The sequence below is a fragment of the Notechis scutatus genome, chromosome 1, assembly GCF_049901735.1.
Source record: "Notechis scutatus isolate UNSWTSFEM ecotype Mainland chromosome 1, rNotScu1.2, whole genome shotgun sequence".
Lineage (NCBI taxonomy): Eukaryota > Metazoa > Chordata > Lepidosauria > Squamata > Elapidae > Notechis > Notechis scutatus.
This window is the reverse complement of record NC_142009.1, coordinates 216,574,350-216,589,661: the sequence shown is the minus strand read 5'-3', so window position 1 is coordinate 216,589,661 and position 15,312 is coordinate 216,574,350. Positions and strand designations below refer to the sequence as shown.

Genomic DNA, 15,312 nt, shown 5'->3' with positions numbered 1-15,312 from the left:
GATTGTTTGCTCTTTGCTGTACAAGTTCCAGCCTAAAACAGAGCAGGGGTGCTCAGGTTTTTCTAGAAGAGAGCCCTTCTTAGCCTTGGAATGCATTTGAGTGAATTCTCCAAAAATAGTTTTTTAGGCAAGAGCACAAAATAAAATTGCTGTTTTTTATACACACACACATTATCCATTCATAATTGTTTTTGCCTTCTTCTGTCACATTAACAGTTACAATTAGTTAGCAATTCTAGAGCTTTCTCATTACTGCACCCAGGGTTTTCATATGTGACTTTAATCTCTGACTATATAGTATATACATAGTATATGCATAATATATAGTACATACATAGTATATACATAATATATTATAGTATGTATGTATGTATGTATGTATGTATGTATGTATGTATGTATGTATGTATGTATGTATGGTATTCAGCTTTGTTCGGGTATTTTCCCACGTCATTATATTGTATTATACATTATAATGACGTGGAAAACCGAACAAAGCTGAACACATATAATACCGCAAACTTAAGAATATATATATATATATATATATATATATATATATATATATATATATATATATATATATATATATATATATATTTGTTTTCTTAAGTTTTCAGGGTACTTACATGTATGGTATTCGGCTTGGTTCGGGTATTTTCCCACGTCATTGTAGTTGTTCTTTTAAAGAACCTCAGATATATATATATATATATATATATATATATATATATATATATATATATATATATATATATATATTTATATTTATATTTATATTTATATTTATATTTATATTTATATTTGTTTTCTTGTTGTCGCTGGTATTTACAGAAGCCTGATGATGGCAGATGAGATTCTGCCAAACGTTGCTACAACTTTAAAAGAACAACTACAATGACGTGGGAAAATACCCCAAATATTAATAAATATTCAGTTGTTTAGTTGTAGCAACGTTTCGGCAGAATCTCATCTGCCATCATCAGGCTTCTGTATATATATATATACATATACATACATACAGAGAGAGAGAGAGAGAGAGAGAGAGAGATAGAGAGAGAGAGAGAGAATATAGCTTCAAGACAATATTTTACATATTCTAAGAAATTACAATTCTCATACTTTTAAGAATTATATCCAAATTCTTCAACTTATATGAAATATACCATATACCTTCATATATAATATAATGTCATACCCATATACCATTCGTGGATAAGTAAAGTAAAAATAAAGGAGTCCCTGAGGATTTTACTTCGCTAGTTGTTGCTGACTCTAGGGGGCAGTGCTCATCTCTGTTTCAAGGCCATTGAGCCAACACTGCCTGAAGACATTTCTACGGTCATGTGACCAGCATGACATCATGGGAAGTGGGTACCTTCCCACCGAAGTGGTACCTATTTATGTACTTGCAATTGCATGCTTTAGAACTGCTCGATTGGCAAGAGCTAGGCTGAGGATAAAAGCTCACCCCACCATGTGGCGCTCAGGCTTTGAACCTGGTTTACTAGCTTTCCAATCGACAAGCCCAGCACCCTAACTGTTGAACTACCATACTGCCATTCATGGATAAGCTGCCCCTCATGTATACTACAGCAACGTAATATATTTGATATCTAATTTAATAACATTAACTCAAATATTATGTACAGCTATATTAATCTGGATAATATCGAAGGTCAGAACATAAAACTCATCCACTTTCCATTTGTGACTCACCTAACTTCCCACCACTGAATGCTTCAATACCCTTTCCACTTATCACTTGAGTCTGCAGCATGAAGTGACACTTAAACATCAATTCAAGGTTAATGGATAAATGGATAAAATAATTCCACTCATTCTTTTCAAAATTGTGATTATTTCCAGTGAAGTAATTCTCAGAAGGCTGTGGGTAGAGTTTATCCACAGAGCAACAGCAATGTAGTTTCTCCTGTCCTTGAGATGGGAGGAAAATATACCAATATGAAAAACACTGTCCCAAAGTTTATTTTTATTGCATGGCACCAACAAGGCTGATCAACGCAATCTGGAAGTATCACCAGAACAAAGATTGGTAAACCCCTTTCTCTTCTTATACAACATCACATATTGACAGAAAACTCAACCATTGACACTAGTCTTAATACACAGTAGGGCAGATTTTTAGACTGAGCAAACATGTTTATTTGTAGACATTTCTTGTTAATGTTTCATAACATCCTTATCATGAGCAGAAGTCAGGTCACGGGGCCTTTTTAGAAACTAACTTTGGGAGAGCCAAAGCGATTAAAAATAAAGATTTCTGCACAACACAATCATTCAGCAGTAGACTTCTTAAAATATGGTAGCTACCAATCTTATGCATGGGGACTAGACAAATTCTCAAAGTGTATAACTATCAGTTATACTAGCATGTGGGTATCAGTTATTTATTTGTATCCTGCCTTTATTATGTTTACAAATAACTCAAGGTGCCAAATATATTCAATGCACCTTTTTCCTCCTGTTTTCTCCACAACAGCAACCCTCTGAGGTGAACTGAGCTGAGAGCAAGTGATTGGTCCAACATTACCCAGCTGGCTTTCATGGCTAAGGTGAGTCTTAAACTTACAGTCTCCTGCTTTCTAGCCTGGTGCTTTAACCACTAAACCAAACTGATTATACTGGTATGTTCATAAGAATTGTTGGGGGAAATGAGAAGATATTACTACCCCATGCCTCACTTGTGGGCTTCCCAGGTATTTGATTGGCTTTAGTCTGATCTATCCGAATTTGACATTCTCACATGGGTAAGGGTTGTTGTCATTTCTCAATTCCTATGTGGCTGATTTTATTTTTTGCCAGAACAACACGTTAGAACTCAACTGACCCCTGGCTTCCCACTCTATCCTGTCAGTTCTGAGAAATAAGATATCAGCTGTTAAATAAGTTTACCATCTAAAAGTCTGATTCTATCAAATCCTATTGAAACCAGATTTTGCCACATACCGCCTGTCCCATTCAAGTAAAATGTAACTGAAATACTGTGAAAGGAGCAAAGGAACAACATCACTTCAAGGAAAGAAAGAGTGCCACAGACCAAATAATTCTGACTAAATAACTGGCCTAGTTTCCCGAATAATACCCTGAACAAAAATAGAAACCAATTGACATACTAAAGCTAAGAGCTTTATTTAAAGTGCTGGGGAACACTGCCGATTCAGCCTTAGTTAAAAGCAGCTGAGTATTGTGGAAGCACCTTACAACTTTCTTATTCCTAGTCCTGACAGGAATAGCGTCAGCAATTTCTGCTCTCCTTTTTTTAAAACCCTGCAGCAGAAAACTAAAAAAAGACTTTTAAACAAAGCAGGGACTTCCAGATTGGGTGGCCTGAATCCTCGGAAGAGCTGTGGATGTAAAATCAATCAAACAAACAAGAATAGGGCCTTAGGTGCTCAACATTACAGGAACTGGGGGGGAGGAGGGCAGGGAGAAGACAAAAATAGACAACATCTTCCCCCATCTTTATTTTCCATTTTTTCTGAACAAGTGGTTAACTTGTTCAGTTTTGACTTTGCACTAGGGCAGGGGTGTCAAACTCACAGCTTGCGGGCCGGATGCATTACATGCTGGCCCCACCCCTGCCCGGTTTAGCGAAGGGGACAAAAGTACCCATACGTCATGTGACGACGGTGTGATGATGCGAGTTTAACATCCCTGCACTACGGTTTCAAACTAGGGACTGTATTACGCAAATACTCTGCATTTCAGATAATTTGTATCAGGAAGAATGAGAATGATGAATGCAGGGGCTCAGAGTTCAGCTAATGATTCAAGATGCTCCTCATAATTAAGATGCAAGGGGAAAAATATGTTCTTTATCCAGGCCTCACTTCCATTTCCAGGCCAAGTCTGAAAGGTCACCTCCAGTCACTCACTCTAAAATCTTCTCTTAAGGACAGGAGGTTGTCTTAAATGTTGCAATTGATATTGTTAGATTATTCTTTCCAGCCAAAGTGGTTTCAACAAGAAAAATGCCAGAAAGAAAAGGTCCAAGACAAATGTCATCTTAATAAGGGACTCCAAGGACAGCAGGAAATCCACCTTATCTGAGATCGCCAAGGAGGATCCCAGCAGAACCTTTTTCTCTTACTGGTTCAAAGAAGCACCTCTTACCGGGTTCAACTTCCTTTTCAGGTAATGGTGGACCAAGTGCAGCCTATACTCTTCAAAACAATTGCCAAAAGTACTCCTGCTTTACTGCTATTTTAAGGATGCCCCAACACCTGCCAACTCCAAAGCCCCTCTTTTCTCTGATCGATAACGTGTTAGTAAGACTGTAAGAGAGTGCATTATGAATTTGTTCTCCTCCATAGCCATTCTTGTAAGATGGTGCAGGGTACTACATGAGGCGATCCACAGAGGGCAAAATATAATCTATTTAGTTGTAGAATTATAATGATGCCTGATATTCATAATAGCTTTTCTGAGTGGCTGAAGAGCTGATTCACACATTAAATTATCATATAAGAAAGACATGAAAGGTTGACAAGAATAAGAAATACATATTCTGTTCTCTATGGTTGCAGAAGATATAAAATCAGAATATAAGGTTTATCTTGAGACCTTCTGAATTTGAGCCTAAAGGAATTTTATGGAACAACTCAGATATTCTTTCCACTCAAAATGTCACACTGAGTTAGGATTTAATTTTGTTGGTTCCTTTGTGCAAGTATCTGCTTAGAAACAAATTATTTCAAAATATAAGCTTTTGAAAGAAATCTGCTCACATTTTATTTGATTCATCTTGGTCTTTCTGTTCTTCAAGAGGAGCATTTGACATTTAAAAGTCTACAAAATTCACCAAATGCTACTGTCCTTTTTCAACTTAAACCAAGACCATCATCATTCTGGAGTCAGGAGCCCCTTCTGAATCTTAATGATCTCAAATCTGACAAATTCTCTCCCCCCACCACACACCCAACAATTCTTTGCTACCATTCATAGTTAATTTACAGGTAGAAGTGAAAGAAGGGCTATATCAGTGAAAGCCAGAGCTCCTTTATTTCTGCAGCAGGGATCATGTAAAAAATAAAGCAATTCTGATTGGCATAATACCAATCCTCTTGTTAACTGATTATTTCTCCTGTTCATAGCTTGTCACATCTAATCCTTCAGTTCAGTCATCCCAATATTTTTCTGTCTTGCTGCTTATCCTCCCCCACCCCAGTGTTTTTTCATTATTATTTTTAGGTGTATAAGAACCATTGCAATCATTGGTATGTTTCCAATGCCATATTACTTGGTCAAAAGACCTATGTCACCCAGCAAGGGACAACATATTGATTCACCATCTGGGGAAGCTTATGTTGGCATAATAGAAACAGACATCTCTCATTTTCCAGTATTACCACCTTTTATCTTCAAAATACTTATTTTATGTTTATTATTAATACTCACACTTATTATTGTGACATTCATAAACTTCACAGAACATTATGGACGAGGGCTATTGTGTGAAGGACAGTGGGGTTTCCTCTCCCTCTTCTGTTCAATTATGTCTGATTCTCAGAAATTGCCTGGATAAGTCTCTGCTTTGCAAGTTTTCTTGGCAAGGTTTTTCAGAAGTGGTTTCCCACTGCCTAGGGCTGAGTGAAAGTGACTGGTCTAAGGTCACGCAGCTGACTTTGTGCCCAAGGCAGGGCTAGAATGCACAATCTCCATTTCTAGCCTGATGCTTTAACCGATACACCAAACTGGTTCTGAGGGACAGCAAGTGCAGATTAAATTCACATAGCCTACTTTAAAAGCTACTAGAGTCTGCAGCAAGACCACCCAGCTCTGATGATATCATCACTTTGCACTTGCTGATGCTATCTTTGTTATGCTGATGCTATCCAACTTTTTTATTTTATTTTCTGGAACATACAATTGTCCCTTGCTTACTTGAAGAATTTAGACATCTTATTTGTTTCCCTTGCTTACTTGAACTTTCTTTCTTTCTTTCTTTCTTTCTTTCTTTCTTTCTTTCTTTCTTTCTTTCTTTCTTTCTTTCTTTCTTTCTTTCTTTCTTTCTTTCTTTTTCTTTCTTTCTTTCTTTCTTTCCTCCTTTCCTTCCTCTACCTACCTACCTACCTATGCATGCCACACATCTCCCTACAAAGTGAAAAACTATTAGAAGCAAAATCATGAAGAAAAAAATGCTCATATATCCAAATGATCAGCAATACATACAGAGAAGAAATTACAACATCAGTTTCTATAAAGAGGCATGTGTGTGGAAGATAAAGTTCAGTTTGGATATTGCTATTGGGACTAGGTCTATCTTATCAAAACACATGCCTCTACTGCCTGGATAGGTTCACTCTGGCATGTCCACAGGATGTTGGAAAGACTATTGTTGATTCTTAGATCTTTTAAGTGAGGTGATAAGGTCCAGCCAAGAGGATTGTGTGGCTACATTATAGGAATACAGTCTTCTTTGGGGAAAAGATCCAACACTGTATGAACCTTCTTAAAATCTATATTTACAGCAGGCTTGGATTCAATCAAGACTTAGTTATATTTAGAATACAGGAAGTCCTCAGTTAACGACTGCCCTATTTAGCTGCTAGTTGAACTTACAACAGTGCTTTAAAAAGTACTTGAGCTTACAATAGTCACAGTGTTCCCATGGTCATGTAATCCCGATTTGGGCTTTTGGCAACTGATGCACATTTACAACAACTGCAGAGTCCCAAGGTCATGTGATTATCATTTGCAACCTGCACAAACTGGTTTCAGATAAGCAAATTGAATGAGGAAGCTGGCAATAAGTTGCAAGCCACAGTCACATGAAGTCTCACTTAATGACCATGAATGATTTGTTTAACAATTGTAGTGGAATTTATGTCATAAGTTGGGTGTGGTTATGTGAGGTTTCATTTAACAACTGTGTTGCTTAGTGATGGAGTTCCAACTGCAGTTGTTAAATAAGGGCTACTTGTATATTCATTGACATGATTGAAACTTAAACCTGTCAAGAATAATATACAATCCATTAATTTAAATAGATTTACTCTGTTTAGATATATCTCAGTTCTAGGGGACAATTGATACTTGTAGATGATAGAAGACAATTAGGATAATGATTCATCCATTCTAGTTATTTTTTCATATTATTTTTTCAAATATGATTGTAGTTTTCTTTCATGCACTTTTGAATACACATTGATCATCAATAGACTATTCTATGTTCAGTTCTTAGGAAACCACAATGATCCAATGCCCTTTTCTTCTACCCTGGTTGAAGTGTAGTCAGTCGGTATTCTTTCAGGAGAAACTTCATTTTTTTCCCCTCCAAAGATATGTCACACTTCTTCACAAATGACCTTTCTGCTTATAAATGCTTTCTATAAAGTCATGTAAACTCAGGAAGAAAAACTTCGGCACCAGCAATACTCTAAAAATATTTCCTTTAATAGCAGATGATTCTTTATCTTCTTTTAATATACTGTACTTTTGAAGCTACTTTCAAATCTATTATAAAGATTGCTGTTAGGTGCAGGTGCCCTTTTAAGCAATTTTCTCTCAAAACTATTCAATGTTTTCCTCCATCCCTCTAATGGGGACATGGGGAGCAGAACTAGTGATTTCAGCAGAGACTACCAGGCAGGCCTACAATTTAAGGTCATAATTACATCTCTAGCAACAGATCACTGCTATAGAATGGTAATCATTATAAAAATGTTAAGGTTCCTTTAACTTCCCTTTTGAATCTGCCTGGAATTTTAAGTTCAGTGCTGGAGATCCTCCTTCAGGCATCTTCTTTGGCAAAATTAAGATAACTGACACCCAAAAAGGGGTCTTTTCACTGAACAGTGTGTTATTCAAGAACATGAGGCTGTGATGTGCCACTTAAAGTCCCCTCACTTAAAGCTGGATATAGCCCAGAGCTCAGTGATGGGATTCAAAAATTTTTACTACTGGTTCTGTGGGCATGGCTTGGTGGGCGTGGCAGGGGAAGGATACTGTAAAATCTTCAGTCAGAGGTGATATTTGCTGATTCTCCGAACTACTCAAAATTTCCGCTACCGGTTCTCCAGAACTGGACACAGCCTGCTGAATACCACCGCTGCCAGAGCTCCTACACTGGTTTTGCTCTTGTTCTACTTCTGCATAGGAATCCCTGTTGTATAAAATCAATGGGCAGAGACACTTACACTGTGTTGCATCAAGTTTTCTCCAAAAATGCCTTTTCATACAGACATTTTAATTGTTTCATTTTGTAATTCAGAGAAGAGGCTGTGGAATTATGTCTGAGGAAAGCAAAACTGGAGCAGAACTATGGATGTCCAGAGTGGACAGTTCAATTGTTATGTAACATTTGTTTTGGGATGTTATGTGCCAGGACCATTCCTCATACAGACATAGGTTTCACAGCATTGCCATGAAAAGTAAATGCACATATTTAGCTTGTCATTATCTTCCCAAAGTTCACATTACAATGATTTCACAGAAAGAAGAATTGACATATATTTGGCTTCTGGACTTTTACTCAAGATGGCACTTTTTTTCCAAATTAATGAAAAGTTATTACTCTAACAATTCAAAGTTTTTCTGTGAATAAAAAACTAAAACCTTTTCTTCCGCAAAAAAATAAACTGAACATTAAATAAATTGTTAGGGTGATTGAATCTAAGCTAGGTCAGCTACTTCAACCTAAGCTTACTTAAAGTACTGAATGATGTGTTAAAAATCACATAACCTTCATTATTTGCATAGGTGACCATACATCAACAGTTTTGTTTGTACTAGACAAACTTAATTTCTGAAGAATCATTTATATCTCACTGCAATGAAACCTACTGAAATTGCAAGTTCTTAAAAGCCCATACTTGTGAGAGGAGGAGGATGAAATTAGAATTTTCCACTTATATCCTTGATTGCCTTAGAAGATATCTTAGTCACCAAAAGCAATTGGTCACATGCAGATCTGCATATGTAGACTAAGATAAGCACAGTATGAGCAAGAATCGTGTGTGTATGGGTATGTGTGTGTGTGCGTGTGTATGTTTTCTTATGTTTTCACGGGTATTTATATGTATGGTATTTAGGTTTCTTCGGGTATTTTCCCACGTCTTAATAGTTGTGCTTTTAAAGCACATATATATGTATGTGTGTGTATGTATGTACTGTGTGTATGTGTATACACAAACACACACACACTTTATATGTGTATAAAGTATATGTACTTTATATGTGTGTATACACACATACACATACATTATTTGAATTGTAAATTTTATCTTTGGATGGTTAAGAGTCAAGTACTTTGTAAGAGCTATTGTTTTATTGTTAGCACAATTATCTAAATATAATAAATGATTTCATCAGTGTATATTGAAGCCTTTGTTCTGGCTTATATTATCTTTCTCAGCTATTTTTGTTTCTAATGACCTATGAACGACCGTATATTCATCTCCCTGCTTTGCAGCAAATTCCCCTTTTTAAATGCAGTTGTCTGCTTCTCTGGTATCCATAAATATGACTTAAAGGCAGTGATGGTGCTGTCTAAAGGCTCTGATGTTGGTGGTCTAATTCCAAACCCATCATAAAAGCCCCAAACAGTTGCCAATCTGGCATTAACCACACCAATTAGGGCAGGCTATTTCTAATTCAAAAGCGTAAACAGTAACGCATTGATGAGCCATGCTGTGCTATTTTGACTTCAGCTGATTTCTTTTCAGACAGTTTGATGAGACTAAATTCAAGCATTTCTATTTGTGTGCTGGTACAGAACTTCTTCATCTGCCTCTTTGGAATCTGGCCAGTTAAAACCAAACATTCTAGTTTTAGTGTTTTACAAATTAAGATACTCAGATGGATAAATGATACAATCACTGCTTGCTAAGCAAGAAAAATACCTCCTGCTTACCACCCAAATAAAGGAGATTCAAACCTTTAAAAGTAAAACTAACTATAGAGTCAGGCTTTCCCTTTCTACTTCTTTCATAGAGAAATTCATCAGCATTTCACATCCTAAATTCTATGGATTTTGCTGGTTAAATGTATAAGATAAATAAAGATCTATAAACCACCCAAATGTAGCTATATGAAATATGCACAAAATATGCACACCCTGCCCCTGAATGATCTTTTACGTAAAAGTGATAGCAACAAAAAATCTGCCCTTCCTCCAATTTCTACAGGCCATGAATTAGGGAAAGAGAAAACTAGTAAATACAATACCAATTCATTCAACTCCAAGCTATCAAAATCAGAGGTTTATAGCTCAGTTCAGTTTTAGCTTAGTAAACTGCAATTGTATGAATTCAGTCCCTGTGGTTTGGAAACCATAATTTATGGCTTAATATCATATTTGAGCAAAACTAACTAATACTGCTCTGGTCTTCCCATGCAATTTTTCCATGCAAGAGATATCTAGGTGTTCTGAATTGAGAAGATATATCAAACAAAGAGGAACTCTTGAAACAATACCTAATTGCTACTTTGGAATAAAAAAGTGTAGCCTGGGAATATGTAACCTAAAGTGCCAGGGCCTCAGGTAGTCTTCCAAAGTCTTGGCTATCCAAAATTCCTTTAAAATTCCTAACTAACTTGTAATATTTAATGTGGCAGAAGATGGAAAATATTAAACACATAGGAAATAATCACATTCAATGTACTTCATGTGCTTATCTTTCCTTTATCTACTTTGGCTCTGGTATGCCATTCAAACTCACAAGCAGACACTCTTTGTGCACCTCTGGCATGGGAATACAGAAACTCAAGCAGAGGACATGCATATCTCATGTCCTATTTCCTTCCTTTTTACAAAATTGCTATGCTGAATTATGGATGCACCCCACTCCTTTCCCTCGGCACATACCTGACATTGTCATGTTTCTGGATATAAATTTTATGAAACATCATATCTTCTTTTTTGGCATTAATGTCAGCTTTCATCTCCATGGCAACATGGCGAGGCAGTACAGAAAGCAGGAGACGCTCCTGTGGAATCAGACAGATAAACCAATTAAGACACCTGCTCTTGCTTCAATTTACAACACAAACATGTTTCTCTTTGAAGATCATGGTAGCAAAATTAAAGTGTTATTTCATTATGGAAACATAGAACCAAACGTATTTCCCATAAAGCCTGCCCTTATCAAGTCATCTATGATTCTGTTCCACTTAGTCAAATAAGAAAATCAGGGATATCATACAAAAAGGGATTTTCTCCAGTTACAGCTTGGATGGCCAGCTGTCCATAGTCCCCAACTCAGTTGTGAAATTCAACTTTCTTATATTTGCTAGGTTTTGTCTATATAGCCATAAGAAGATAGGCAAGAGCAAGTATTATAAAGGAGAAACAAGTCATTACTTGAATTTTTTTCTTTGTATGCTATAACACAGAGATCCCCAAACCCCTGGTCCATGGACTGGCACTGGGCGCAGCATGAAAGAAACCAAGCTGCGCAAACAAGCAAAGCACCATCTATGGGGTGCAGGCAGCACACAAAACTACATTCCCTCCGGCCCACGGAACCACCTCTCCCCATGGAACCGGTCCTTGATGCTCAAAAGATTGGGGGCCACTGCTATAACATATAGTCACCTTCAAAAGTGTAGGCACTCTTTGTGAAATGTTATGTTCCAATAGGTGAACAGAAACTGTCACAACCTCCTCAAAGTTAAATGCAGCAAATTTCTACAAATCTGGATATTGATATTACAGAATCAAAGTAAAAAATAACAAATATGGCAGGTCCAAACGTTTCAACACCCTTACAAGTCAGATTTTTTTTCCCCCACAATGGAATTAAGAAGCAAAGATGATTCGGACTATTATGCGGCTTGGAATAGATAGGTGGTACAAATGGGGTGGAGGATAGAAATAAGAGTTGATGTTTATGTATAAAAGGAGATGTATGTATGAATAAAGACACAAACACTGTTAATGTGAATAGAGATTTGTATTTTTGTTTTTTAGAAATATAATAATAATAATAATAATAATAATAATAATAATAATAATAATAATAATAATAATAATAATAATAATAATAATAATAATAATAATAAACAAGTCAGTATTTTTTATGAAGCTCGTTTGGCAGGAATAACAGCTTTCAAAATAAGAGTTTCTTTTCACCAGTTTAGAATCTTTCTATTCTTGATTTTGAAAGCTTTTCCCACTCTCCCTTGCAGTCCCCCCCCCCTCCAACTCTCCCTTGCTAGCTTAGTATCATTCCCTGGCCTTCTTGCATGCATCTTTTCAAGAATGCTCAAGTCTGGGAATTGGGAAAGTCATTATCTTTCTTTTCTATAAGGACTTCATATTTGATTGGAAAGTGCATTTTGGATTGTTGGCTTATTGAAATATCCCATCTCTTTTCCATTTCAGTTTCTTCATTGACTGTGGCAGTGTAAAAAAAAAAGCCTCTAATGATCAGCTGAGAGGAAAAAAATCCTCCACAATCAGCTGAGAGAGAAAGAAGAAAAGTGCAGGATTGGCCCTTCCCCCCACCCCTGCACTTTTCTCTTCTTTATCCTGTCAGCTGATTGGCATTGCAGGCCTCAGCTGCTATGGGGAAAGCTGCGCGCGTGCGATCACCAAACCAGTAGTGGAACAAGGTAGGATCCCACTGTTGGACTGTGGGATCTTTACTTCTGGGACACATTGATAATTTGTCTCCAAAACATCATTGAAACCATTTTTCCTTCCAACATTTCCTGTGTCACTGGCTGCCAGAACACCCCACAATATAACAGAGCCCCTCCCCCAAACAACAACCTTTTAATAACTGCAAGTTTTATTGTCTTGAAATGTGCCATCCTTTTTCTCCAAATGCATCTTGGATGGCTGTGGACAAACCCAATTTTATTTCATAAGTTCAAAACACTTTTTTCGAAATATTTCAGGTTTATCAAGATTTCCTTTTGCACGCTTTAAAGCAGGGGTGTCCAACCTTGGCAACTTTAAGACTTGTGGACTTCAACTCCCAGAATTCCTGGCTGAGGAATTCTGGGAGTTGAAGTCCACAAATCTTAAAGTTGCCAAGGTTGGACACCCCTGCTTTAAACAATGGCTTTTGGGGTGAGATAAGCGGAAAAGATTTCCTTTTGTCAACTCTCTTATACAGTTCAGTGTTTTATAAGCAAAACTGTACCGCAGACCCATGGACAGCTCTTTTAGTGTTAACTAAACCTCACAGCAGCTTCTCTGTAGTCAATTTGCAGATCTGATCACTTTTTCCTAGTTCTCCAGATTTGGCCTTGATTTCAACAGTTCTGTATGCCTAGCATTTCTTAACAGTGTTTCTCAAAACCAAAATTGCTAGTTGGAAGTGTTTAGACATTTTTACAGTCTTCCCTGGCTTTGTAAGAGTGAATTATTTTCAAATGCTCAGACAGCTGCTTAGAGAAGCCCATGACTGTTGAAAGCAGACAGAAAACAACACTCAGACTTGAGAGGTTAGAAGGGTCACAGTATTTGTTTATCTATGAAATTGTTCTTGTGTGGCATCTTATGCTCTATGATAGCTTGTTCCAACTCACAAAAACTGATTGTTAAAAGTTTCTGAATTTTGAAGCTGGTTTTTGCCACAACATTTAAGCTGGTTTGCATGAGCACAGATGTATCAACATTTTGATCAAGACTCACCATTTTGTACATGCATGCCACACCAGTGCATGTCATGAAACCAGTCGTGCCTACCATCCCTGTCCTATTGTTTCTCTTATTCTTTTATTTTTCTTATATGTACCCATTTCATGTATTCACAACTATGTATACATTTATACTTATTATCTTGTAAACAATTGGCAAATCAAATAAATAAATAAATAAAAATAAATAAATCAATCGCTATGTCATGCCCATCACTGTTGCAGTTTGACACCTCTGCACCCTATGGATTCACCCAAAGTTGAAGTCAAGTTTCACACTGGCCACAGATAATTGACTTTTCTAATCTGATAGGGATATTAAATACAGGTGGGATTCAAAAATCCCAACAACTAGTTCTCTGCCTGGTTGCTGGTGGGTGTGGCCATGGTGGGTGTGGCCTGCCAGAACTACTGGAAGGACCGTTTTTTGCCTTCCCCAGAGTCCAGAGGCTTCCCTCGGGCTCTGGAGGCCCTCCAGAAGCCAGAAACAGGCCCATTTCCAGACTTCCAAGAGGGCCATTTTTCGCCTTCTCAGAGCCTCCATGTGTACCCTGCACTTACCTGAATCCAAAACGAGCCACATGGAGATTCCTGGGAGAGGCGGGGTGGGTGGGGCCAGCCGGTCGGTTCAACTACTGGTTCAGCGAATCAGAATCAGATGTAACATCTGCTTTGCCTGAACTGCACCAAACCGGCTGAATCCCACCCCTGATATTAAAGCTTCAAGACCTGCACTTACCTGAATCCAAAACGGGCCACATGGAGATTCCTGGGAGAGGCGGGGTGAGTGGGGCCAGCGGTCGGTTTAACTACTGGTTCAGCAAATCAGCGAATCAGATGTAACATCTGCTTTGCCTGAACTGCACCAAACCGGCTGAATCCTACCCCTGATATTAAAGCTTCGAGACCTATTGGGCTTTGCCCATGGAGCCTGAAAAGTCAGAGGCAGACTTTAGAAATGTTACATTTTCATTGTTAAATTAAATTAAATCATCATTTACCTGTTGCTGGTTTTCTCTCTGAGAATGTAGGCGAGCTTGAATGCATTCCCTTGTTTCCTGAAAGGCCTGTCTTTGGGACACCTCAGCTGGATAGTGTGTACACACCCCTACAATGTTTGTGCAGATGAAGATGAGGATGTTGGACACCAGCTGCAAGGGTCATATGGGTAGGAGAGAAAGACAAAACAGGGTATGTTTCATAAATATGTTCTAAGAATAGACATATAACAACTACATCTCTTTGCTATGAGAGCATAAAGGAAGATGTATACACCATTCTAGTAGCATCTATATAAGCTCTTCTTTAAAACCACTGACTTCCAGGACTCAAGTAGTGATTAAAGCTCATGTACTGTCATCCAACTGCAAAAGTCTGTGAGTTCAATTCCTAGTAGAGTACGAACCCTGTAGAACAGCATCTGGCTATTTATGTAAAGTTGACAATGCAATCTCTTCTTTTGATAATTGTTGCTGTTATTACATAATGCTTATAATTTATAAATAATTACCTACCTGCCAATCAACCAACTTTTAGTGTTATTATATCTTTTTCTGAATCTTTATGAACCAGATTATTTTTTTCAAGTCAGCAATAAAATATGGTAATTATGAGTGTCCCAGAATGTAGATGGAACAATGGTTAAAGATTTTTATCTGCTTTTCCTCATCTACAGAGAATCTGGCAAATCCTTTATTA

At 37.4% G+C, this 15,312-nt stretch overlaps 1 protein-coding gene across 1 annotated transcript in view; it reads right to left on the bottom strand.

Moving 5' to 3' along the window:
* The window catches only part of ADCY5 (adenylate cyclase 5), a 231,536-nt gene that overhangs the window by 54,794 nt on the left and 161,430 nt on the right, over positions 1-15,312 (bottom strand). Inside the window, exons 2-3 of the mRNA XM_026665455.2 lie at positions 14,616-14,765; positions 10,832-10,953 (exon numbers count right to left, since the gene is read on the bottom strand). Coding sequence (XP_026521240.2) covers positions 10,832-10,953; positions 14,616-14,765 — 272 coding nt within the window. The remainder of the gene's footprint in view (positions 1-10,831; positions 10,954-14,615; positions 14,766-15,312) is intronic.